The sequence below is a fragment of the Medicago sativa genome, chromosome 3 (assembly GCF_051527215.1).
Source record: "Medicago sativa cultivar Bolivia chromosome 3, Bolivia_mono, whole genome shotgun sequence".
NCBI classification, from domain to species: Eukaryota; Viridiplantae; Streptophyta; class Magnoliopsida; order Fabales; family Fabaceae; genus Medicago; species Medicago sativa.
The window spans coordinates 72,605,341-72,631,846 of record NC_140751.1 but is presented as its reverse complement, the minus strand read 5'-3'; the positions used below and the strand labels follow the sequence as shown (position 1 = coordinate 72,631,846).

The following is a 26,506-nucleotide window of genomic DNA, read 5'->3' as shown; positions in this document are numbered from 1 at the left end:
CTTTATTCTATTTTATTCTATTTTCGTTTTATATTTGTTTCAAATATATATATATTTATAAAAAAAAAAAAGTAAAAAAAAATATCTTTCTCTCTCTCTCTCTCTCTCTCTCTCTATCTCTCTCTCTCTCTCTTTCTCTTTTTCTATTCTATCTCTAACTGTTTTGATTTCAGGCATGGCTCAAAACCTTTATCAATGGACCTTTTCCCCCCTTTCACCACCTTGTAAAGCTTATGAAATTTTTGGTCACACTGGTGTTGAATGTCAACTAGGTAGTGTTGTTAGAAGTCCCGAGCAGGTAAACTATGGGTTTAGGAATGATCAAATTTTTTCTCAAACCCCTCAAAATCTTTTTGGACAACAAATATCACCACCCGGTTTTGCAAACAACCAAAGAGTCTCTCAAAAATCCGACTTGGAACTTTTGATAGAAAATTTTGAATTAGATACCATTAGGCATAACCAAGAGTTTAAAGTCAAAGCTGGAATTTTGAATGACTCTCTCAATAGGCTTTCCGCAAATGTGGATTCTCTTTCTACTCACAACAAAATGCTTGAGACTCAAATCCCTCAAGTAGCCCAACAAGTAACCTCTTCCCCACAATCCTCCGGAGTCCTCCCGAGTCAAACCGAAACCAACCCCAAAAGCCCAATAAATGCTATTACACCTAGGGATGGTAAGCAATTAGAAGACCCCGTTGTGGAAACCAAGAAAATTGAGGTTGAGGTAGAGAGTGAAAAGCCACAAAGTGAGAAAGTTGTAGCAGAAAGTGGAAAGCCTCACATATCACCACCATATGAGCCAAAAATTCATTTCCCACAAGGGTTTGATGAGTCCAAGTTAGATGAACAGTTTAGGAAATCTATTGCAATCATTCAAAGCAAATTGTCATCTAAACTTAAGGATCCCGAGAGTTTTTCCATACCATGTGACATAGGATCCAAGACTATAGAAAGAACAACATGTGATTTGGGGGAGAATATTAGTTTGATGCCATTGTCCCTTAGTGAGAGATTAGGTATCGGATAGAGAAAACTTTTGATCGTCAAGCTAATGACTTTAAACGAGCGCTTCGTGGGAGGCAACCCACGCATTTAATTGCTTTTGTTTTGATTGTTTTTCTTTGTTTTAAGTTGTTTTGTAGGTAATTGTCCAAGTATGATTCAAGAAAAACTGAAAATTTTGAAGCCCCCTGACCAGAAGGTTGGCACGACCCGTGCTAAGGTTGGCACGGCCGTGCCAGTGTTTTTGAAGCAAAATTGGCCAAGACCCACAGAAAGTTGGCACGGCCCGTGCCAAGGGTGGCACGGCCGTGCCCGACCTCTAGCCTTCTATAAACCCAATTTTTCTCTTCTTCTCCATTCATTCTCCAACACAAACCTCTTTCATCTCCTAAATCTCTCTCTAAACCTCCATAACCTTCAAACCTCAAACCTTCATATCTCCATCAAATCTTCACCAATCCACTCAATTATTTCACCAAACAATTCTAAACTTCATCCTAAACCAAACCCTCCCATCAAAAATAACTTTCATCCACCCAAACCTATAATTCACCAAAACCTTATTCTCCATTAAACCTAACAACCACAAATTCTCAACAAATCTCCATAACCAAACCCATCAACCTTACTAAAACATAAACTCCAACCCTAAACCAATCCTTTCCACCAAATATCTTCCCAAACCCTAAACCTTCAAAACTAATCCACACCAAAGGTCATATGGCTTCAAGAAGAAGTGGTAAGAAACCAGCAAGCTCTTTCGGAGGTCCTCCCTTAAAGAAGCAAGCACAAGCAAAGAATCATGGAATCCAATTTCGAGACAACAAGCAACGGGACAGGTATAAAATTCTAATCTCTAAACCCTTGCATCCTTCTCGATATCCCGATTCTCATACTTTGAATATGCTAGAGCTTAGTGCTGATGTTTATAGGCTTATAGGAAGGCTAGGTTGGACTGATTTGTTGAAACCTATGCAGGTTTATGAAAATTTCACTTATGAATTTCTCAACTCAATTATTTTTACTAAAAATAAGTTGGATTTTGATAACCCTAAGCATAGAGTTTCTTTCTGGTTAATGAATGTTAATTATGATATGTCTCTACAGCACTTTTGTGATACCTTAGGTTTTGCAAACGAGGGGTATATTTATGATTCTTGGGACCCTAGCCTAAAACCGGATAACTACCAACCAGCTGCCTTTTGGGAACACTAGAACCGATGAGCAGTTCATGTTATGGGCAATGCTCTACAACCACCCGGTCAACACTTGCTTTTATCTGATTGATTACACTAGACGTTGTCGGTACTAGACCGGCCGGTAAAGGAGATATAGTGGTGGGTGGCATCATTACATACATAGGTAGGCATTTTGGCATTGGTGAGGATGAGGGGATCAAACAAATTGAGGGAAACAATAGACTTAACATGGACACCCTCATTACTATTTCATCAAACCTCGTCCACCACTCCATCACCAACTCAAGTTTAATGTGCCTGTCATGTTTTTACTTCCTAACCCATCTCGGACTACCACCGAGGTGGAATTTGTTGTATGTTGATGATGTGCAGGTTCTTAGTGAGCAAGATGATGATGAGGGAAACGATGCTAACTTGCACCATGATGTAGGAGAAGGTGCTAACTTGCACTAAGAGGAAGAGCACCATGACACCATATAAAGTAGGATAGAGGTAGGAATGATGAGGATTAATGAGCTGTTGTGGGCTATGCTTTATAACCATCATATAACATTTGCTATTATTTGCTTGATTAACTTGTTTCAATTGTTAAAAAGAAACTGGATGATAAGAGTGATATAATGGTAGGTGGAATCATCACTTTTCTTGCTAGGAAGTTTGGGGTGAGTGTGAATCAAGGGATCAAGAGGATAGAGGGAAACTTTTGTCTAGACTTATATACTATCACTACTTTGTCCTTAGAACCCATGAACCTACTCACAATTACCAATACGAATGGAGAATTATTAGAGCTTATTGTTTGATTATTCTACCTAATCCGGACATAACTAATCCGGAGGTGGTGGAAAATTTGCTTTATGTTGGTACTAACCCACATGTACATAATGATCGTGATGATGATGGTAATGAAGAGGAGGTAGGTGCAAACTTGCACCATGAACAAGAAGCCGGTGGAAGCTATAATGATGAACGGCGGGCATAGATGTAAACCAAAGTTCAAAGAATAAGCACCGAGAAACAAGGACAAGGTGTTGAAAGGAACAATGTCCAAAGGAGCAATTGAATAAATGAAGAAAATAATCACATGCTCCGAAACATGACGCAACACCTTCACCCTCCAAAGTCCACCTTATGGACCTCAATGTACAATTGTGAGCTTTCCTCTTCCTATCTTCCCTTATCTCTTCTCTCCTTCTCTTACTCTCTCTCTCTCTTCTACTCTTCTTTCCTCTTCTTCTACTTCTTCTCTTTTAATTTCTTTTTCTTTGAATCATTGAGGACAATGCTTCCCCTAAGTGTGGGGGGGGGGGGGGGGGGGGGGGCTAATAAAGTGTCTAGAGTCGTAGTGTTCCCAAACTCCCTTGAACTTTATTCTTTTGTTTTGTTTTTATAGCAAGAGGCATGATTAGTAGCTTGTTTTTAATGTAAAATATGGCATAAAATTTTTTGTTTTGTCTCTTCTTTAAAGGTTGTTTCTTGTACATGAAAGTAGTTTCTTGTGTTCTTGTTATACCCACATCTTGTTTTATTGTGAAAATTCTCCAATGAGAAAAGCACCCAGTTGCAATCTTTGAGCAAGTGTATGAATAGGTATTTTAAGGAACACGTTCTATCTTTAGTGTTAACTTAGACCCTTGAAAGTCTTAAGAGTAAAAGTAGTATAAGTTTGTGTGGGAAAATTAATCAAATTGTTCTTAATTGTTATATTCTTTTTAATTTGTTAATGTTAAATGGAGCGGGAGAATGGCACCAACATGTGGGGGAAAGGACAATTACATCCTAACTTCCTAATTGTGGTGGTGACTCCTTAATTTGAACTTAAAGTGAAACAAATTCATCAAAGCTAGGGGGAAAGGACAATTACATCCAAAAAGACTTCCTACGCGGAGATGAAACAAATAAATAATTTTGCAGCACTGCTTAGGGTGATTTTGAATCTAGGGGGAAAGGACAATTACATCCGAGAAGACTCCCTACGAGGATAGATAGCCCCTAAGCATCTGCAGCCCCTTGTGCTCAATTGTTAAATTAATTCAATCTTAACTTAAATTTCCATCACTCTTAAATGAAATGAAGAAAGGACTTTTCTCGGTTACTTTAGCACTAAGGATAGAACCTATTCCTCATAATATCTGTCTTATACAGGAGCAAGAAAAGGGTTGGACTGCACACACACACTCACTTGAAACTTGATGTTGGGTAGAATAGGTTCATGAGAAGTATTTGAAATTGTAATTAGTGTACTTGAAGCAAAACCTTTCTTTTGAGACATTTGTTCTTAATATTGCCATAATCAAATCTTTTGTTGCTGCTATGTTTGCTGCCTTTTGCTTGAGGACAAGCAAAGATTCAAGTGTGGGGGAGTTTGATGAGTCATAGAATAGTCTATTTTATTGCATTATTTAGTATCGTTTTATTTAGATTTGGTTTTATTTTATTTTAATATTATTTCCTTTTTGAATCTTTTACTTCAAATTGCATTTTATTATATTTTAGGAACGAATATATGGTGGAAGGTGTCTTGGAGCAAAAGAAAGAGGACTGGAGCAAATACAATACAAGAATACGAAGATACGAGACAAAAATATGTCTCTACCAAGTCAGAAGCTTGGCACGGCCCGTGCCAACATGTGGCACGGCCGTGCCACCCTCCAGGACCACTTTTGCTGCTTTTCTTCAAGCCCAAGTTACTCCGTTGCAGCTTTACTGTTTTGCCCTTATAGTAGCTTAGTTTCTAAGTCAATTGTAAAGCTATAAATAGAGTAGCACTCCATCATAAACATTCATCTTTTGTTCTTGGAATAAAAGTTCACTTTTATATTACTGTTCTTTTACTGCTTTCTCTCTTCTTCCCCTATGTCTACAATGAACGTTAGTGAGTAGACACTTCTTTGTCTTGGGATTGTTGGTAAGTCTAATGACATAATCCTAAACAAACCAAGCTTAAACCCTAATTTCTATGTAACCCTAATTTCTAATCTAGATTCACCGTCTTAACGTGGATTAACAATTATCAAACTGTGGAAGCGAAAGAGGAGGGTTCGATAATCGTTAATCCATCATCCCAAACATCAATTCATAAAGCGAGAGCGGAGCTTTGATGTTGGAACAAGTGAATCTAGACAATAATTGCAAAACAGTGAAATAGTCTTTGCAATTATTGAGACAAAGAGTAGTTTCAATCCTTTATGCATCTTCTAGTAATCATGTCAGTGAAATAGGCTTGGTTACTAGAAGTAAACTCTCATCGGACTTTCATCGGAAAGGTGAGGGGCTAAGGGAAACCGGTCTTTAGGAATTAAGGTGTAAACCATGAAATTAGATGTTTAAGTCTTGTCTAGTGAAGGGTTTGTTATTATGATAAACCAATAATCCCAAGACTCTTTTATTATTATTGTTATTTATCTTCAGCAATTAACCCCCTATTTCATAATCTTTCTTCTTTTCTAATCATTCTCTAAAAGCTAATTGAATTCACAACTCCCTAGCGGAACGATACTCTTCTTACTACTATTACTTCGATAGGCCGTGCACTTGCGGTTTGGCTCTATCAGTGGAGTGCTTCTCAACCATTCTGGCACCTACATATCAGGCTTCTCAGGTTTCATTAACATCCCAAATGACATTCTGTTCGCGGAACTCACAGCTCTTCATCAAGGCTTAAAATTAGCTATCTGCTTAAATTTCGAGGAAGTGGTTTGCTATTCAGACTCTCTCATCACTGGAAGACATCTCTCGGTACCATGTTTATGCCGTTCTTATCCAGAACATCAAAGACATCATGAGTTCTTCAAATTTCTCTCTGGAGCATTCGCAAGGCAACCAGTGCGCTGATTACATGACCAAACTTGGAGCATCGACTGATGTTGATTTAACTGTTCACTCTTCTCCTCCGGAGCTTCTTATCCCTCTGTTAAGGGCTGATGAGATAGGCACTAGTTTTATTAGGTGATAGTGTTTCCTTTTTCTTTTCTTTTCCTGCTTTTTGTGTTCTCTGATTTGCTTTGTAACCAAAAAAAAAAGCAATCACTAGCAAGTTGGAACAAACTTCTTTGGGTTTTTATGGAATATCATTTTATTAAAGGACAACCCATTAATAAATATCAATTTATTTAGTATAATATTATAATTAGAATGAATACTTGATATAATATTTTATAATTTTCAATTATTGATTAAGGTTAATTCATAAAATTTATGACATGCTCCTTCACTATCATCATCATTGTGTTGTGAACCCATTAAATTGATACCTCAAAAAGAAGTTAAATTGTGTTGGTTATCAGATGAAACGTCATTGCCTATGTACAATGCAATGTGATTTGTACATATCACCTACTTAGTACTATATGTAATAACGGATAAGCATTTGATGGAATTATAAAAACAAATTTATACATACATCAATTATTATGCCCTTAGGAAAAGGGAAATAAATACAAATGGACAAATTCAGAATGTTGCTTTCACCAAATATCTTCAACTCTTTCCTTGAATTAGAAGAAATTCTATATGCTGTCCAATTCTCTGGACTAACCTGAACTTTTTTTCTTGAAAGCACTACACCTTCCTATATTCTAACTATACTCTTATGTAATTTAAATGCTAACAACATTTCAATTCAATAAATAAATTAATACATAACATGAAACTTAGTAAGAATAATCAAGAGGCACTTTATGCTACAATTTGCTCTGTCCATGGGGATAACTTCTGTTTATAGAGATCATAATGTAGCCTCTCAGCACCAAATATCTCAGAATTCTCAGAGGAAACCTCTTGAACAAGCGAATGAACCCACGAGACATCTGGTTCGGCATGTTGAGGCCGTGCAACGGGCGAAGCAGCAGCCATATTATTTCTAAATCCAAAAGAAGCAGATTTTTCCAACTTATGCAGCTCATCCCAATCATTTGAAACCCAATCTGACAGACCAGAGTTCATCCTACTGTTCGATTCGGAAGCACCGATATGGTGTCTTGACACACCGCGATCCATAAAGCTTTGGCTTCGTGTCACAAAGGCTGAAGACCTTGAATTCATCACTGCTGCAGCCATAGCAGCTGATGAATCAAACCCATATGCTGATGATTTTCTCATAGGAGATGAAACAATGCTGTTGAATGGATAACTTGCTTGAACATGGTTCCTGTTTTGGTTCTGCTGAAACCTACTCATAGATTGGAATTGATTAGGAGTTGAAGGTTGCATTGAAATACCATGTAACAGGTCCATTTCTTGATACAAATCCCTTGCACTCAAAGAATTTTTCAGCTGCAATGAAGGTGGAGTGAGATTGATTTTATTCTTCCACATGTAATTTCCATTCTTAGGAGATGAATCAGCTACCAATGGAGACATAGGTGGTGTAGAAACATTTGAAATTGGCAAAGATTCTTGTGAAGGCATAGCTGAACCAGTAGAAGCATACAAAGGCCTCAACTCTTCATGTTTGTGTGCAAAGAAACACACTTTTCTAGTACACCTAATCTCATCTTTACAAAGCCTGGTTCTGTATTGTGCAGGATGAAGCAAAGACTCAAAAACACCATGTGAATACTCACATGCATCTTTCTTCTGGCATGTCCCTTTGCGAAACTCGGGGCACGGAACACAGCTATAAGGATACTTCTTTGGATCTCTTCTCCTAGCATTCTCCCCTGGATGAACAAATGGACACTCGGTCCAATCATGAGTGTAACCCCTTGAGCAAGTCTTCACTTTGAAACTATACATTCTAAATTCATCTGTTACAAAAACACCATTGTTTATATCAGGCAATGATATATCAATAGCATATCCTGAATCTTTCTTCTCAGCTTCTAATTCCTTTAAATCAGGCACCAAAATTTTCTGCTTGATTATTTCATCAAGGGAATCAACATCTGCACCAGCATCAAGCAAGAGCTTAACAATCTCAAATTTGGATTTAGAACCACCAGCAACAGCACAATGTAATGCAGTGACATTTTCACTACCAATTGCCATGTTCACATTAACCATGTTTGTTTGAATGATGATGTATTTCACCACCCTAATGCTTCCAAACAAAGAAGCAACCATAAGGGGTGTTCTCTTTTCATAACACATTTTCTTTGATCCTATTTTTCTACAATACCAATAACCTGCCTCATTTACATCATAACCCTTTTCTTCTACTTCCCTTTTGAATGCTTCAATATCATCTATTGCTGATAATTCAAGTAAAACTGAGTTTTGGAACTTGTTTTCCATATTGAGTGGCTATTTGTGTGTAATTTGTTTAGAGATGAAATAGTAAGTAGAGGGAAATTAAGAAGGTTTTGATTGTGAAGGTGAGTGAGAATATGAGGAAGTGTAGTCCTTTTTATAATGTGAGGCTTTGTAGTGGATTAGACAAAAAGAAGAACAAGAGAGGAAAGTGTAACTTTTCTTCTTTGCTCTTTCTTAAAATCCTACTCAATCTTCTTTGACTTGTATACTTGGTCAAAGTCAAGTTTCCAAAGCTTAAGTGGAACCCATGCGCGTTTCTTATAAACATTGTTGGTCACGTTCCTACGTTGGTGTCTTCCTATCTTCAGTCATTCAATGTGTTCGCACGCTGACCTTTTATTGGATAGTTTTACGGTACAATAGTAGTATAGTGTCCTAGTTTCCGGCAGTGAATTCTCTTCATTGATGAGAAGAAGAGAAGGGTTATATTTGGATAACTTTGAATGTTGGTGACATAAGTGATTTTGTATTTATCTCTCTTAACTAGTAATTTTCTTTCATAAAAAACAATTTATTTTAAGAGAGAAAATGAGGAGATTAACTAGTAATTTTCTTTCATAAAAAACAATTTATTTTAAGAGAGAAAATGAGGAGAACTTTGGTAAAAAAACAATTTATTCTTTTCTGACAATTATTCCTATTTTGATTAAATTTGGTTTATAAAATTAAACTAGTTACAAACCCGTGCTTCGCACGGGGGTTAGTTACTTTTTTGACAAAATATTACATCGGACGGATAGATTGCGAAATGACAGATAATTATAAACCATAACACAATATTTAGAGTACTCCTGCATCACGAGTTAGAAAATGAAATGTTCAAAACGGCTTATCACGAGTAACAAATGAAAACGTCAAGGACTTTTTTGTTAAAATTTTCTTCAATAAGGTAACAACTTTAAGTAATAAGATATGATATATAAAGATATTTTAGTAATTTACTAAATTTATTATCGGGTATGAGTACACGTGGTTATGGATACAACCAAATCCGTGTCTGTGTCCATATAATAACGGATAGTTAAATACCCGTTTATTATACCCGTGGATACCCGTTTAGCTACCCACTCCATGCCCGTGACGGATTTTACCCACGGGTACCCGTGGGCATTTAGAATACTATGGTTTTGAAATTCTTTATTATATGTTTGAATAAGTTATAATTTAGAAAATCTGTTTATTACTAAAACCGATTCGTATTTGCGCTCAGGTTTCTACTTTTTTTAATAATGTTGATACAATTTATCTAAGAACATATATGTGGCAGAGGCTTAAAATTCTGCTTCTTAATAAACTCGCTTCTGTTATTTTATGTTTGGCTATTTCCCTTTGAGCTGAATTCTAATTAATATGTGAATTTGACAGCTTATCATCTTAGTATAGATTAAAAAATATAACAAAATAGCTCCACCATCACTAAAAACATCACATATGGAATTTGTCAAAGATTCACACCCAGAGAGGTCCACTTCTTGTAAAGTTTTGCATTGCAATGCTAATGTAATTAAGTTGTCCTGCTTTTGCAGTGCTAATTTCTGCATAACCAAAAAGCCCATCATTAAGGGCTATACTCTAGAATATAAGAGAATGAGGAATGAATGAAGACATAATTATAAGACATACTTGAAGTGAATTTGAAGTGATATTGATCCGGTGGAGCAGTTAGACACTTGTATAGAAGAAAGTGATATAGCACTCAAGTTCAAATCTGCTAGTCTGCAAAGGAAACAATTCAAAAATAAAATAAAATTAGATGCAACAATAGAAAAAAAGATTTGGTATTGACTTACAGAAAGTGAAAAGCAATAGCGAGAGACACATCAATAATAGAATTATAGTTCTTTTCTTGGGAGAGAAAAAATGAAGCAGAAACATACTTGCGACAGTACGCCAATCTAATATTCTTCATACGTGGAAGATCCAACGACACCGAAGTCAATAGACTGCAATTGCAGAGTTCCAAAACCTGCATTGGCGGTGATAAAATGTATTAATCCTTATACTCACGAATTCAGACATGTCATTAATATCAATATCTGGGACAGATAAAATACCTCCAACATATAGCTATGAGCTATTGCAGCCATTGATGCAGAAGTGATGCCCTCGCAGCTATGAAACCTTAGAATTGTCAACATTGTCATTCGAACCAACTTAAAAGAGAAAAGCGACCATGTTAGACAAAGCCATATACTTTAGTTCAAAATACAAGCTTACATATGCAAAAAGCGAGTGTACAATTTGAAGCACAACTCCAAAGATATGCTTGGGCAGTATGATGCATCAAGAAAACCAAGATTAGGGAAATGATGCGCTATTTCACGCAGGGTTTCATCGCTAACACAAGAACAGTTATGCATGTCCAGCTTCACCAGTTGAGGGCATGAAGTTGCAGCTGCACAAATAAATGTATCAGGAAGTTTGTTGCAAGAACCAATATCAAGTTCATGTAGAAGAGGGCAATCAAGTACAAATTATATGAGACAATTATCAACAAAATAATAACTCAAGACTAACTTCTACATTAGGTTGATGTATTTGAGGCATTTTTCGAGCTCAGCCATGTCTTACCATCATCACAATTGTAGTACCGTTTATCCCAAGGGATCGACGCACTTCTATGATGAACTTGGACTGGAAACTTATCATCATATCCCACTAAATAACTCATTTTCATTGGATTTTGTCCCAAGATGTAGTTAACCTGAAACACAAGGAAGCAAAAATTTAGACTATTTCCAATTCCTATATGTTACTATCGAAAATGGTTAGAAGGTTAGTAATTCACCTGAGAGCTTGAAAAATCACGAAGCATTGAAACTGAGAATGCATCGGTTTCGCAGTTGCACCGGATATTTTGAGATGATCAATGTAATCACTATACAATTTACCGAGAAAAGATGCTGTTGCAGCATACTGGAGTAATGGTCCATTATCAGGTTTTGGAATAACCAATCCACCTACAATTATGTTTAACATTAATCATTTATTTTTTTATTCAAAAAAAAATTAACAATCTTTAGCTGCATCATTGCATTCATACTGTAATCTTTAGCTTGAAATCATTGCATTCATGTTCTTTTAGAACCTTGACTTTGGAAGATAAACCAATTTTCACCCAATCATCTATGAAGTCACTGCATAATTATTCAATTAAACCATAAAAACTGTAAATATTAACAATTTTTAATAACATAATAACTATTGTCATTGCATACATAATGTACTGCAACACACATATAGATGATGCCATGTAGCCAACAACCTATTTAAGGTTGATTATAAAAAAAGGGTTGGATTATTATACGAACCCTAAAACAGGTATTATACGGACCCTAAAATCTGGAACAATCTGACAAAAGGACATCGAAGTCAGAATATGTAACCAATGCGACTAAATGTTATTATAACAAATGCGCAATGGCTTGACAAAAATGTCCGAAAATTACTACACTTAGGCTTGTTTGATTGTGTTTTGGTTTTTAAAAACTGTTCAATAAAATAGTTTTGAAAAAATGTGGTCTAAAATAAGTTTTATACTATCGAACAGTCACAAAATAGATAGTGGTACAATAAAAAAATGATTAATAAAAACTAACAAAATCACCTGATAGTCTGAAGGGTTTTCCTCTTCTCCACTTGGACCCTTAAATGGAAGCAGTTTAACTTTAGGTTTTTCTAAAGAAAGCACAACAGGGAAATCACCATCAATGCCACGATCTCCACCGTCTAAAGCTTTGTAATAAGCCAACCAACTCTAAAAATCAATATGAAATTCCAACCAATTAGTTAGAAGCACAATGTATAGATTGCATACATAGAACTCTAAGCAATAGCATACATCCATGAATATTTTACCTTTATTCTGATTTCTACTCTCTGTTCCTGAAATTCGTTTTAGATTGCTGAAAGGCAAAGTTCTAAGATCAGCATCAGCATTTTCAGTAGACAGGTAAGAATCCACATTCTCATCTGTTGGTTTTCCATCTGCTGCATCCACACATTCCTATAGTTTGTATTCCATTGAAGAGAACAAAGATTAGAAGACGGGAATCCAATTCACAAAATAAAAAGAAAAATGAATTAACACGAATGGTGATGGAATTATTCATTGCAAGTTGGAGTGAGAAGATATCAGGGTTCTTCTTTGTCTTTATGCAAACCTACCAGGACACATTCTCTAGGTGCTACGGGTGCTGTCATTTATCACTCAAGAGATGCATCACCCTGGACTGCCAAAATATCAGAACTTGCAATACACATAGCAAGTAAAAATATCTTTGAATATTGGTAACTCACATGAAGACTATAAGTGCTATCCACACTATATTGTAAAGCAAGTTGCAAAAAGAGCAAGCAAAAGTTACAAATCTGTCACAAGTGATGGCTAAACTACGTTCCTAGGATCTATGATTGAAACTTAATAAAGCATTGATAAAAAAGATACACCAATCTGTCAAAAGAAATTGTTACAACAATTCAACACTTGAATGAAATCAAGTTCACTTCCTAGCTTTGAAATCAAGTGATAGCTTTAAAGCATGGCAACAAACAACAGGAACATAGTTTTTGGTATGTCACATGTAATTTTGAATTTTGTATACTTGGTTAAAGTTGTGATTAAAATAGCCTTAACTACATTGCATTAAAGTACAAAAGTGAGAGAGAGATTTGAGATGTTGAAGAGAGATTCTCTTAAGGAAGTTCACCTTGCTGTGTCAAGAGCAATCTTCATTCTCATATGCCAAGTCAGCCATGAGATTTTCCTTCAACGTAAAATTTTGCACAAGAAAAATGTAACCGAGTTTAGAATGTTATTTAACTGAGAGTTGTAAATGTCTTCTACTATGTATGTATAAATCAGCATCAAATACAAAACATTACCATATAATAGAGCTTCCAAGGGAAATTAACTCATACACAATAAATCTCATGTCTCCATTAATGCTACAACCGAGTAAAGAAATTATATTTGGATGCTGAATTTTACTCAATAAATCCACCTCATTCTGCAAATTCATCCCACTATTAAAGGGAACATTAGCATCAAGGAAAATCAGCATCAGTATCACAAAAGGAAACATAAAAAGAGATGATTCATTATCAAATGCTACACTTTCAATTCATAGAAGACATGTACATCCAAATCATCTGCTACAATAAAAATTTAAGAATCTGTCTAACTTAATCACACATTAATAGCAGACATATATATCCAAATCATCTGCTCATGAGCTATGATCAACAAAAAGTACCTCAGGGTAATAATTGCTATCAATCTTCTGAATTTCCATGAAGATTTACCTTGCAGGCTCTGAGAAATTAGACATTCCCTAGAAGAATAATACAATCACATAACAAAATCAGCATTATTAGACCAAATAGTAAATTATGAAACAATATATGAAAAATTTGCTTACTACTCCATTGCCATCCAAGATACTTGTGGTGGATGCTATGTGTCTTTTGGCTGCTAATGAACATGCAGGGTATCTTACTCTTAGTGTTTTCTCTTGTTCTGACACATGATGCTTGATAAGCCTTTCTTGTGTGGTTATTTGCCACAGTTTGTTAACATCGATCATCCCACTTCTCCCGATATACACAGGTCTGCCACATTTATCAAGCCCATAGAATCCATGAGGATAGCATTTTTTCACTTCTGTGTATTCTGGAAATTTGAACTCCTGATTATGTACCAAAAAATGAATGACATCGAAAAAACAAATTAAAACTCACAAATGAATGATATCGAATAGTACCTGCCCTGTCGCTGTATACAGTCTGTTATACCAACCATCTGTTAACATCCCAAAAGCTGAATATAGATGTTTGCGACCCTCACCAGGACTTTGCAGCGTATACTCAATGAAATAAAATCCTGAACCATTTTTTCGAGGCAAATTAATAATTAGAACATCAAAATTCAACCCATAAATTCAGTTTTGAGAAGTCTCTCTCTGTCTCATTAAGCATACATTAGAACTATATATAACCTATAACATATTTTCTTTCCCTTATAGTTGCAACCTTATAACATGTACTGCAAAATAATGCAGTAACTTTCAATGACATTTAAGAGTAAAAGTATGCACCTTTATATGATTTACAATCTATGAGTTTAGCAGCCACACCAGGTGGTTTTTTTCCAGCTTCTGTCCAACCCACTAACCTGTCATATTCATATTAAGCAAAATAGGGTGAATATTAAGCATACCTATGTTGGAAAGTGAAGTTTCACGTACCTAAAATGTTACCCAGCTCTAAAAATTGTTCATTGAGTCGATCCTTCCTTAACTCTTCTCGGTCAGCCTTCTGTGTCTTTCTAGCAGGTGTAATTTCCATTGGTTCAACTTCAGACCTTTCCCAGTAAATACATAAGTTCCAAAAACGCAAAATAATTAAATCAATGAAAGATCATTTATTTCAGCCTTTAATAATAACAAAACCAAAATGATCAAAAAAAGAAAGAATAAAACTAATTTACTTCAACTCTTCAAGCAGTGACCTTTGACATGTCCAAAAGCCACGGCTTGAAAATTTGTTCCACACATTATGAAGCCAATAATACATAACTTCTCAGGAATCAAGTCTAATGGAACTTCTCAAGTTAAAATCTGATAGAATCATCGCTATTTAAATAATATGAAAATGTCTATTGTAGCCTAAGATCATGAAAAGGAGTGTAGCAAGAGAGTGAAGAAAGTGAACATACAAAATCCTTGAAACACAGATTATCAGCTCCAATAAAGCTTGTTCTCCCTGCCAGGATGAAAGTAACTGAAGTCAGATATCCAATTTTGCAGAAAAACCTAACCTTTGAGAATGACCTCACGAACAATTGGCCTTACCACAAATTTACAGTCACAGATACACTGAGCATTTAAAATATCTGGAAAATGAACTCTTACCCAATAGCATAGTCAGAAATTCAAGCCACTCAAACCACCTCTATCATAGGATCACTATCTACAACTACTTGTCAACAAAATTTAGTTTGTATAATCTGCCTACTCAAATCTTTTTCAGTTTACATTGAACTGTTATCAATAGTGCATTTCATAAACCCATTTTTATCTTCATCAAATCTAACAAACAACTGAACCTCAATAAGAACACCCAATTCAAAATTTAAGCTACAAAATTTTAATTTCATCAAATCTGACAAATGAAAGAGTACAATATGGCAGACAGATGCATATAAGGATCATTTAGCTTGTGAGAATTCTTTCAAATTTACTAATAAATTAAATTCCTTTTCTTAAAGAGTGATAAAGAAGCAAGAAAAATATTTTAAGTGTAAGATACAATATGATGCTTTATTCTCTTATGTTGATTCAATACACCTATATATAAACAACGTCAACAAATAAAAGTTCATATTTATGTATCTTTCCATGATTGGTACTCATGAAGTTATATGTGCTGCTTATGAGCTTTGGCGTAAAAATAAGGAAGACAGGGAGGAATATCAATGTTATAAGTTGTTTTATGCGTATTCTATATATCATTGTCACATTACCAGAATGCTCTTTTCTGTAAAAAATTCTTTGCATTGGGACTAATCTAAACCTGTTTCAGATGGATCGTTCTAGAGGTTTTGAAATTGAGACCAAGAAAAATGATGAGACCAGACAGACTATATTCTAAATAGCCTCTAATGTCATAATTTAAATGCACATGCTTCAGTTGCTATCTTTCCAACATTACTGCTATCATACATCTCTGCTATCATAAATTCAAGAACATCATAAGAGAATAAAGCATCATATGTAGATTTAATAGTGTTCAATGCTGCAATCCAGATAAAAATCAAGTACTAAATCTCAAAATATCTAATATTATTGCCAAAAGTCAATATTTTTTAGCACATCAAATGACAGAGCAAACCTATTTTCTCTAGAATCTTGTGCTACCAACTGTAACCATCAAAAACACCAAGCTAAATGTATCAAACCAAATTATATCAAAATCCTCTCAAAGTTAAACATGAAATTGAGACATAATCTGCAAATCCTCAAGAAAAATGATGAAACCAAACAGACTATATTCTAAATAGATGTTAACAGGTAAATTATTCACCAAATAAGAACAATTCAATCATATCAACCACAAGAGTCTTCAATTACTCATATCAAACAGACTATAACTTTCATTTTCACCAATTGAAAACCCATAAAAGTATTTTCAAAATCCAGACACACATTTTCAGCAATAATTTTTTTTTACAATCCCTTCAAGACCAAACAAAATTTCCAAAACATGCATACCAAAAAACTATAAATCATAATACTCAAAATGAACAGACCATACCATAATCAAACTAAACATATATTTTCCTATAAAACAAACACCAAATAAAAAAATCAACATACATGCATAAAAAAAAAACCACCAAACATACCTAAAAACATGTCACAACACATGCAAAATACAAAAACAATCACTCAACATCATACAAACACAAAAAACCTCAGAAAATTACCTTGTAAGTATGGTGGCTTAGTAATTACCATTAATACCTCTTCTATGGCCTTATCTTTCTTAACTTCAATTGCCCTTACGACCTTGATTTCACCATGGCATGTAGCAAGTTCATTAACCTTTTCTGCAACAGATTAAAACTTGTTCATAATTATTTTTTATGGCATTTTAGATAGTAACATATGAGAGGATCCATATTGAACAGATTCATATATCACTGAGACTACAAATATGCCATCAATTTTTAAGTAAACAATTCATGCATCACCAATTTTAGTCAATTTCACAAACACCTTATGTGCAATTTATACCAAGTGTGATTTCATCTCAAAAGAATCAATTTTTTCACAAGTTACTTGTATAGAAACATCACAAACAAAAACATAATCACACCAAAAACAGAATCAACAACAACAAAAACCCAGAATCAACAAACCACAAAAGCAAAAACAAAAATAAAACAGAAAACACACAAAACTCATTCAATCTGAGACATGCATGGCATTAGATTCATGAAAAACCCTAAAATTCCCTTTTCCCCCAAATGAAAACCTAACCCTAAATTCATCAAATTTCAACATGCATGAGGGAAAGGAAAAGGGAAACTCACCTTAAAATTGAAGCTTGTCTTCTTCTCCAATTTCCCTTCTTCCTCCATCGGCTTCTTTTCCTTCTTCTCCTCTCCCTCCCTTCTCTCGTTCTGTTTTTTTTCCTTTTTTCTTCTCTGTCCCTTGTTCTGTTTTCCTTCTTCTTTTTTTTTTTTCCTTTTCTTCATCAACTAGTTACAAACCCGTGCTTCGCACGGGGTGGATTGCTTTTTCCCGGATAATTTTGTTTGCAAACACATATTTGTTAACGCTTAAAAGTAAACTGATTGTGAATATAGATATTACATGCATATAGATATAAAAAAACCATGATCCATAACATCAAATCCTAGACAGGTCTATCATAAACGTACATTTAAAAAAATTGCTCTAGAGAAGAGATGTTCAAATTACGGAACATTGTTATTCTTCGTAAATTTGAGAACGAAGGTCTCATAATCCGAATATTTGTTATGCATGGTCTAAGGCATGACATAAAAGATAGCATAACAATTATTGTCATTACATAATATACTGCAGCAGAAATATAGATGCTACCATGTAGTGTACAACCAATTTAAGGTTGATTACTAAAAAAGGGTTGGATTACTAAATCCAAACCACATTCAAAACATATTGTCATCGAAATGTTATACAAAATATACATGCCAGCATACAATTTCCAAAAGTTTAGAACTTTCTTCAAGCAATATCATTTCTACGGACCAACTCCACAAACAACACTGTAGGAGGAACACCTAAATCGAATAACAGCATGTCGCCCTCTTGTAGGTGATTGTCCCTAACAAATTGGAACCAGCCTCCTCCCAAGGATTTTTCAGCTTTGTTACGCTCAGCGGTAATGAGGCGGCAATCGTATTCATGACCGGTAAGCACATCAAGCAACTGCATTGTCTTTCTTGGTTGCCTTAGAACCTCCCTCCAAACTCGGTTTGAAAAATGCTAATACAATGCAAGAAAGATCAACTGAATATAGTGCAATATAATTGTTAAATCATGTACAATTACCATTTCGTTTCTCCAATGCTCATTCATAATATTATTCATAAGGTGACTTAAGTCCTCACTACAAAATTTGGGACTACATTATCGTGAATAACAAATGCAAATTTAATTTCGGTTAAATGTTGTGAGCAGATATGTTGTTTGTGAATCCATTAAACATCTCCCTATTGAATGAAGACAACACTCACCAATGCAGTTCCTGCAAGTGCCACAAGTGCAGATAAAAAGTTGAAGAACAAAGTTTTTGGTATGCTGAAACCAGATCTTATCAAAATACCAAAATCAACATGTATGCAGAAGAAACAAAAAGCATAAAATTCCTGGTGGGGAAGCAAAAAATATCTGAAGCAGATGATATCAATGCAATATAGACGACGACGAAAAATTCGTTCAATACAGAAAAGTTAGAAAGAAAAAAAAGTACCAGTTCACTACACTCAAAGCATTATAAATTGAAAAATAATAAAGCATCAAATGGAGAAAAAGTGATCACTTGCAGTAGTTTTGCTTCCCCTATTAAAAGATCATATAACCTAATATTGATTTATACTTCCCTGAATAGAGACCATATCACAAGCACAATAATAGTTGTTGCATCAGCTGAATCGAGACATGATAGCGACTATAACCGAGATTTAAAACCTTGGTCATGAAAGCAAGATACTAAATACCTGGCATCTAATGCTAGATAGATCATTCTCTTTTTTTTTTTTTAAAAAAATAAATTGCTAGATTGATCTAAAATAAAACATATTATTAAACATGCAAACAATCATATAAACATGTATAACACGTGAATCCAGAAACAAATTACTTGGAAGCAATCAATTAGAGTTTCAATCAAATCCACAAAGTTGAAAAAATGTTAAGAGCTTACGCTTTGGGCTGCCACTGCAGTTGCAAACTCAACATGTCCAAAGCCTTTAAACCTTCCATCCTCATCTGAAGCAAGACGTACATCAACAACCTCTCCGCAATCTTGGAAGAAATTTTCTCTGAAAAAATTCAGTTAGATAAGGCATCCCTTACTCTCTAATTTTCTACTTCTCTACATTTTAAAAAATACAAAAATCTAGTTTTGTTGAAAGAGTTTAAAATGTCGCTCTTGATATCGACAAACCTGAATCATTTCTAACAATTCTGAATTTTTCCATGGGCCTTGATCACACATCAAGCAATCTCCATACTCAGAACATGTGCAATGACCAACCAAAAATGTTGGCAAGTTATTGAAAAATTGAACAATTAGATCTAAGAGTTTCATAAATTGCAGAACATCACAAATAGACCTGAATGTAGGTCATATTCATCAGAAAAGGTTTCAACTTCCTAAGTTGCTACTGAAAAAATCATGGCTTAACTGTACAAAAGTCGTTTTACCTCAGATCAATAGCCTCTAGCAACACATTGAGATAATTAGAACCCAAAACCTGAAACATGAATGTTGGAGATTTAACATAAACACAAACCTGTCAGCTAGAGGTTGATATAACAAAATATAGTTGTGCAAAATCATCGCATCTGAGATGAAAAATTCTTCGATATATTAATTATCCGAACTTGTGCATTCACTTAGGAATGCCTTCACCGCTTTCCACAACATCTTAAAGCCAGAACCAACATTAATAATAGAGTTTATTTAGAGTCTGCAAGAATAAAGATGAATTTTAATCAACTTCAATAGGGAAGCTACTACAGTAAAAATTTAAGAATCTGTCTAACTTTTTATGTTATTATTGTTGTAAACTTTAAAAAGTACATAATCATTGTCATATTATCATATAATCTAACTTAATGACACATTAATAGCAGGCATGTATATCTAAATCATCTTCTCATAAGTTATGATCAACAAAAAGTACCTCAGGATAATAATTGCTATCAATCTTCTGAATTTCCATGAAGATGTACCTTGCAGGCTTTGAGAAATTAGACATTCCATAGAAGAATAATAAAACCACATAACCAAATCAGCATTATTCCTGTAACAATAAAAATACAAATGAGTCATGCCAAAATACAATAGATTTTATAATCACAATCGATGAGTGACAAATTTGAATGCACTGCACCTGAAGGGTGGAGTGAAGTCTATTTCAATAGGATCTTTATCAACCCCATTTGCATGATATTTGATTTTATAGCTTCCCTTTGTGAGTTCGTGAATAGACCTTAATAAGATAAAATCATATGGCTTAAAGAAGATAAAATCAAATATAGCAATCAATAGACCTTAATAATTCTCACCACTCAACATTTTCTGTGTTATCGCCATTAGGTCGTTGTAGTCATTATAAGCCATATAAAAATCACAGGTAGTGAACTCAGGAGTATGTGTAAGGTCTATATCCTCATTTCTAAATTGTTTACCAATTTCATAAACATGTTCCATCCCACAAACAACCAGCTGCTTGAGATAAAGTTCTGGAGCAATTCTCATGAACAACTTTACGTCAAGTTCATTGTGGTGAGCTACAAATGGACGTGCTGCTGCGCCACCGGCAATCTTGTTTATCATAGGTGTTTCAACCTGAAAGTAGTGAAAAGAATAGGTACGAGGAATGGAAGAAATTATAAGCAACTGGCATCAGAATACTTGGACAGAGAACAAACCTCCATAAAATTAAGGTCATCAAGGTGCCTATGTAAGAAATGATTTTATTTCTCGATTATGTGGCAATAAAAAAAGAGACCACTGTTAATAGATGAGGGATGCGTGATATAATTTATAAAATGAAAAATAACAAAGTATAAAATCCCTTCTCCCCCCAACTTCACATCTCATATCAGAACATACTATTCTTATAAAGAGAATGCTTGCACAGCGAAAGTCATAATAATGGATGGTGACACAAAAGGTTCATATGCTTATATTCAAGTTATGCCATGCAAACTTATTGCTGAAGTTTATATCGATAATTTTGAATAGAAACAATTAACAGATCATTGGTTCTGTGAATGTGTACCTCTGCCTGAATAGCAGCTACAGTCTTAGCATGTGGTGGACGATATGCAGCAGGTTTTTGTGCAGTTGGGTTGGCAGAAGAGGCTTTTGTAGAAACTTGGGTTGGTTTTGGTCCTTGACCTGCAAAAAGTTCAGGGTATTCAAACTTTATAGAACAAAATATAAAACTCGTCACAAAAAGAAATAGTAGAATAAACATGGTAAAGAACCTGATGGTTTTTAATCTTCAAGTTTTATCGAGTCTATGAGACTTGATTAGTTTACTGATGTCACCTAACTTACTTGGTGACTCTGGTTTCCAATCAGCCTGCAAATAGTTTACACACAATTCAATGACATATACAAAAACAATTATCAGCAAGAGTTCGAGATACTACTGACCTGGTATAACTTGTCAAACATCTCCTTGAAGTACAATGACCCATTATAGTGAAAAATCTTGATCCTTCAATGGAAAAAGAACAAAATAAAATGAAAAATGCTTTCTTAGTGGATGAAATTGTATGACCATCAGCAAAATATTCTCCCATAACATGTTTTCTGATTCATCTATCACGAGAAATGAGCAAATAAAAAAAGGAATGTTTTCGTGGTAACGATGTATATCAAAGATTGACCATCACAAGTGTGATGATTGAAATGACTATTCGTTCCTTTGTTAGTTTTTCCGAAGAAACTACAAATGCATTCGCGAAGATAGCGAATAAGGTTGAAGCAAAAATCATGCATAAACCAAATATAGTAGTGATGGAAAGAAGAATAAAATAGCGCAATAAATCGTTTATACAAAAATAATTCAAGAACCAAACAGGTACCAACATGAAAAACTAATCTAGCCATACTATTACCAGACTTGAAAACCATCAAGTCTGCACCCTATTTAAGTTATAGCCATTATTTGACCATATTTTATACTGAATAGCATGTCGCGGAAACAATAGATATTAGTTAAAAACCATCCACGCTAACCTCACTGACATTCGCAAACAATTTTGAACACATATTCTAAAACTGCACTTAACTTATATTTGACAATATATAATAAAATGAAATAGGCTTCCTTTTTTTTGCTCCACTCCAAGGATTGCAATGCCACCACAAAGCAGGGAAGTTCCAAGCACAAGAAGAAGGTTTGAAAGGATGGAACCTAAAAGAGAATACTTGACAACAACAATTTGGTTGCTGCTAAGAGTAAATATTGCTATTATCAGCTCACTAATATTCCCACATGTTGCATTAAGAAGCCCTCCAACTGTAATAATAGAGAATACATAAACATTTAGCTTCACGTAATCAATTATATTTAGCTTAGCTCCAAATTAAACATTAATCAATGAGTTATGAACAATTTTATATACCTGTAGGACCAATGAAGAAGGCAATTTGTCTGCAAAATTTGAAGTAACAACCAGCATACAATCTAATATCTGTTTGTTTTTAACTGTTGTCCCGTTAGTGTACAAAATCAGTGCTGGATCTTCACCTAATCCAAAGGATATGAAAAACAAATGATGAGAAAGAACTGCCTCAGAAAACTGATACGAAGATATTCTACTTCATCCATTTTTAAAAGCTGAAAATGTGATATTCTTACTTGATCTTTCGACATTTTTCAGGAAAATTCTGTCTGCATCAATTTCCCCATTTTGTGAATGTCCATTTCTACTCTTCTCAGAGGAATTATTAGGAACAGGCAGAATATGGAAAAACTGAGAAGAGGTTTTATTGGCAATGCTTTGCATTAATTCACCATGATCTTCAGTACTCAATATAGCAGACACATCGCCAACATTTTTCTTCCTTAGGTAAGGTTCATTTTGAAGCATATTTACATCATATATACTTTTCACAAAGGAAAAAAAATCTACAGATAAACCAGCTATTTGAAAATTTCATATAAAAGGTACCAAGATAATGTCAATGGAAAATTAATATAGTCCTGAATTCTTAATGTTCACAAGCTAAACGTTAAACAGATAAAAGAAAGGAGATGCTATATAAGAAAAGTGAGTGTTTGCAAAGCATACCGAACCGAATTATTCATCACATAGAGAAGCTCTACTTCTGCATAGCTGAGTGCAAGTGGAACAACAACACCTCCACTAAGCCAAGTCGCGAGTATTCCAGCAACAAATTCGCAGACGGTTTCGCAACTATTCCTATTCGAGCTCCACCAAGATTTCCCTGGATTTCAATGCCATAAATAATTTGACTAAACGATTCTTTTGTACATAAGCAAGAATGTAGTACATCACTCACATAGTTACAAACGCCCAACAATATACTAAGTATTCAATTAACCTTAAATTTTTAGCAGATTGATAAAAACAAAATAACCTCAACTTTTATTCTCCTCAATACATTGTGTTTCGACTGTCCTCGGTCAAATGAACCAAATTCAGAGAAAAATTGCTATATCTGCGCCAAGGCCACAAAAATATCTTGTGCATTAACAAACCTCACTCCAAAAAAAAAACACCAAACAAATCTTGTGCACAACATAAATTCAAGACACAGCTACACAACATAAAACACTATATTCCCAATCAATATAACAAAGATAATAAAAGAGAAACAACTCAAGGATGCCCATTTCCAAACACCTACCAGTCCAGGATTGGTGATTGCCAAAGCCGCTCCCCTGCAAGAACCACATACATACATATATAAGATAAACCTTATTGACTTCATCGTTTTCACCCTATTAGTACATCACTCACGCAAGGCACAACCATCAGACATGCTTACATCATTAGCCTATAATAACTATCAAGTTAGGATGCTGACTAACCTGCAAAAATTTTCTCTTTTGTGACCAATGCCTAGGTACAGGTACGGTGTTACGATAAGATTTCAAAAACACCAGCAACTTAGGATCTGCTGCAGTAGCATCCCAAACCTGAAAACGAAATTATGAAACATCATTTGCATAACGGCCTTAAAAGAAGCGGATACCCAACAATTTGAAACTAATTCTGCAATATAAAACACTCCTACCACAACAACATCAGGTCTTGAGCTAACTTGTTCTAGTTCAGCAATTTTCATTCTTCGTTGTTTAATTTTGCGAATTAGTAGTCTCACAACCTGCAAAAAAAAGATGCAATGAAATCAGGAAAATAATGGATGAGATATCCTGATGTAAACTTCAGAATATGACACTAATGACTACACAACTTAATAGTTATTTACGATCACAAGGCAATAACTCAAACAAATAATCAAAGGCTTTGTCAAAACATTCATTCACATATTCCTTAAGAGAGGATTTACATTCCAAAGCTCAAAAGATTAGTTAATTTCAAAACCTTGAATCATAACACACTCACAATATGAAAGGAACATTTTGACAAACATGTACATATTAACACTCCTACACCTTAATTCAGGCAATTATACAAACATCTTGTGGGTTGAACAAATCAGCAGCAATGCATTTACAAAATTGAAATAACTAATTGCAAACTTGATTCATGACATAAATGCAAGTACCAAAAACATACTTACAAAAAAAAAGGTACTAATTCACTCATTCTTATTCTTAATTTGGGTCTTTTAACCTCAAACTCTAACAACACTACTGTTGCTACTAACAGCCAAAAATACATAATTAATCAAACTCATAAGTTGTAATGCTAATCTATTCCTTACAACAACTTAAACAACTTACGCTTCAAAATTCTAGCTTATGCATCAAGTTCTAACTCAACTCTTTTCCAGCAATCAGCAAAAACAGAACAGAGTTAGAAAACACACATACCCATCAATTATTGCAGCTGAGCAACCAAACCCTAACTCTAATCTTCCTTGTTTTTTGCTTCAGACCATCCTGATAAATCATATTCAGTGCCCATGCAAGAGGTTCTTGTTTGAATAAAAATGAAAACCCAAGGTGAAAATTGAGAGAGAGGGACACGTTCAAGGGAAGAGGATAAGAGGATTGAGACTTGATTTGTGATTATTCCATCATGAGGGTTCAAAAATGAGTTTGCATGTTGATTCTATGGAGTTTGGGTGAGGATTGAAGAATTTGGGGCTAAGAGAGTGAGAGGGCCGAGAGAGACATGGGAAGAAGGGGAAAATTTTTTTTTCTGGTGTGAGGAAAAGAATGGAAGAATGGCTCCCAAACATATATATATACCCATGTGCTAACAAATTACTGAATTACAAAAATGCCCCTCCTGAGGGCAAAATGGTAAAATCAACGGACATTCATTTTCTTATTTAGTTTAGTAGACAAAAAAAACACATATATATAGGTAGGCAGCTCCAATTAATTAATTTACCATAATACCCCCAATAAGGGTAAAAAGGTAATTTCCACGGACTATTATTTTCCTATCTAGTTTAGTAGATACAAAAAAAAAAAAGAGATTTGATAAAGGACAATAAAGGAAAATAATGGTTGTAATAATTAAAATATAAAATTTAATGGAGAATTGATTCTTGTAAACTCAAAAGCTAGGAATTGTAGCTTCAACCGAAATTGCTTTTGGAGATGAGAATTGATTTTGAGAAGCTGAACCAAACATGTTGGAATTGCTAGTTTTCACATTTAAAGCCACCAAAATTGCTTTTGAAGAATGTAGAAGCTGAACCAAACAGATACTAAAATCGTCAATGTCACCCAAGTATTTTCAAAGAGAAGGTATGTACATGGGATCTAGAAATTTTATGTTGTAGGAGCAAAAATCATACTTCATCATTTATAAAAATTTTGGATCATACTCACATTAATAAAAATTGGCAGGAGCAAATTCATAAGAGAGAAAATTATCCGAAAAATTGTCATAAATGTTGTACAAATACCATTTTTCATTTTTTTAGAATAATAGGAATAGTTAAATCAATACTATTGGGAAAATGAGGGGTAAATTTTTAATGTAAAAATTGGAAGTGAAAGAGAAAACTCGCAAGAGAATATGAAGAAAATGGAGAGAATTCATTTTAACAAAAATCCAATAGGTGTGGTTCATTTAGTAAGCAAC

At 34.5% G+C, this 26,506-nt stretch overlaps 4 protein-coding genes and 1 pseudogene across 48 annotated transcripts; 1 reads left to right on the top strand and 4 right to left on the bottom strand.

The window, feature by feature from the left end:
* Positions 1 to 550: 550 nt before the first annotated feature.
* On the top strand, positions 551 to 1,030 carry LOC146939933 (uncharacterized). Its single transcript, XM_085749833.1, has one exon. The coding sequence runs from the start codon at positions 551 to 553 to the stop codon at positions 1,028 to 1,030; it is 480 nt and encodes a 159-aa protein (XP_085605959.1).
* A 5,542-nt stretch (positions 1,031 to 6,572) lies between these two features.
* LOC146939932 (zinc finger CCCH domain-containing protein 29 pseudogene) lies at positions 6,573 to 8,524 on the bottom strand (annotated as a pseudogene). The gene has a single exon (XR_015031837.1). The product of XR_015031837.1 is annotated as a zinc finger CCCH domain-containing protein 29 pseudogene (transcript).
* Positions 8,525 to 9,717: 1,193 nt separating this feature from the next.
* Positions 9,718 to 12,203, bottom strand: LOC146939931 (uncharacterized). The gene is made up of 9 exons (XM_085753522.1): positions 12,064 to 12,203; positions 11,500 to 11,593; positions 11,245 to 11,416; positions 11,028 to 11,160; positions 10,674 to 10,851; positions 10,511 to 10,568; positions 10,334 to 10,422; positions 10,080 to 10,172; positions 9,718 to 9,991 (listed from the first exon to the last, which is right to left on the bottom strand). Exons 3-9 carry the CDS (start codon positions 11,269 to 11,271, stop codon positions 9,985 to 9,987), a joined length of 585 nt encoding a protein of 194 aa, XP_085609648.1. The 5' UTR covers positions 11,272 to 11,416; positions 11,500 to 11,593; positions 12,064 to 12,203; the 3' UTR covers positions 9,718 to 9,984.
* LOC146939930 (uncharacterized) lies at positions 12,075 to 17,725 on the bottom strand. 7 transcript variants are annotated; one of them, XM_085753477.1, is made up of 12 exons: positions 17,551 to 17,723; positions 16,970 to 17,059; positions 15,172 to 15,218; positions 14,702 to 14,817; positions 14,552 to 14,623; positions 14,219 to 14,337; positions 13,877 to 14,143; positions 13,761 to 13,789; positions 13,341 to 13,481; positions 13,166 to 13,222; positions 12,315 to 12,462; positions 12,075 to 12,213 (listed from the first exon to the last, which is right to left on the bottom strand). In XM_085753477.1, the coding sequence occupies exons 1-11, from the start codon at positions 17,713 to 17,715 to the stop codon at positions 12,354 to 12,356; spliced, it is 1,212 nt and encodes a 403-aa protein (XP_085609603.1). In that variant the 5' UTR covers positions 17,716 to 17,723; the 3' UTR covers positions 12,075 to 12,213; positions 12,315 to 12,353. The 7 variants fall into 7 exon arrangements, 5 of the variants coding, with proteins under 5 accessions (XP_085609603.1, XP_085609605.1, XP_085609604.1 ...); XM_085753479.1 differs by having other exon boundaries at positions 14,552 to 14,611; XM_085753478.1 differs by having other exon boundaries at positions 16,979 to 17,059; positions 17,551 to 17,722.
* A 204-nt stretch (positions 17,726 to 17,929) lies between these two features.
* On the bottom strand, positions 17,930 to 25,628 carry LOC146939929 (uncharacterized). Of its 38 annotated transcripts, none has more exons than XM_085753489.1 (18): positions 25,279 to 25,628; positions 24,516 to 24,605; positions 24,310 to 24,417; positions 24,126 to 24,159; positions 23,546 to 23,702; positions 23,113 to 23,318; positions 22,877 to 23,001; positions 21,900 to 22,770; positions 21,728 to 21,825; positions 21,520 to 21,638; positions 21,167 to 21,194; positions 20,801 to 21,083; positions 20,626 to 20,724; positions 20,416 to 20,535; positions 19,934 to 20,199; positions 19,674 to 19,842; positions 19,431 to 19,548; positions 17,930 to 18,752 (listed from the first exon to the last, which is right to left on the bottom strand). In XM_085753489.1, exons 2-8 carry the CDS (start codon positions 24,564 to 24,566, stop codon positions 22,726 to 22,728), a joined length of 726 nt encoding a protein of 241 aa, XP_085609615.1. In that variant the 5' UTR covers positions 24,567 to 24,605; positions 25,279 to 25,628; the 3' UTR covers positions 17,930 to 18,752; positions 19,431 to 19,548; positions 19,674 to 19,842; positions 19,934 to 20,199; positions 20,416 to 20,535; positions 20,626 to 20,724; positions 20,801 to 21,083; positions 21,167 to 21,194; positions 21,520 to 21,638; positions 21,728 to 21,825; positions 21,900 to 22,725. The 38 variants fall into 38 exon arrangements, with proteins under 38 accessions (XP_085609615.1, XP_085609621.1, XP_085609633.1 ...); XM_085753495.1 differs by having other exon boundaries at positions 17,930 to 18,490; positions 19,674 to 19,739; XM_085753507.1 differs by having other exon boundaries at positions 19,934 to 19,983.
* Between the last annotated feature and the right edge of the window lie 878 nt (positions 25,629 to 26,506).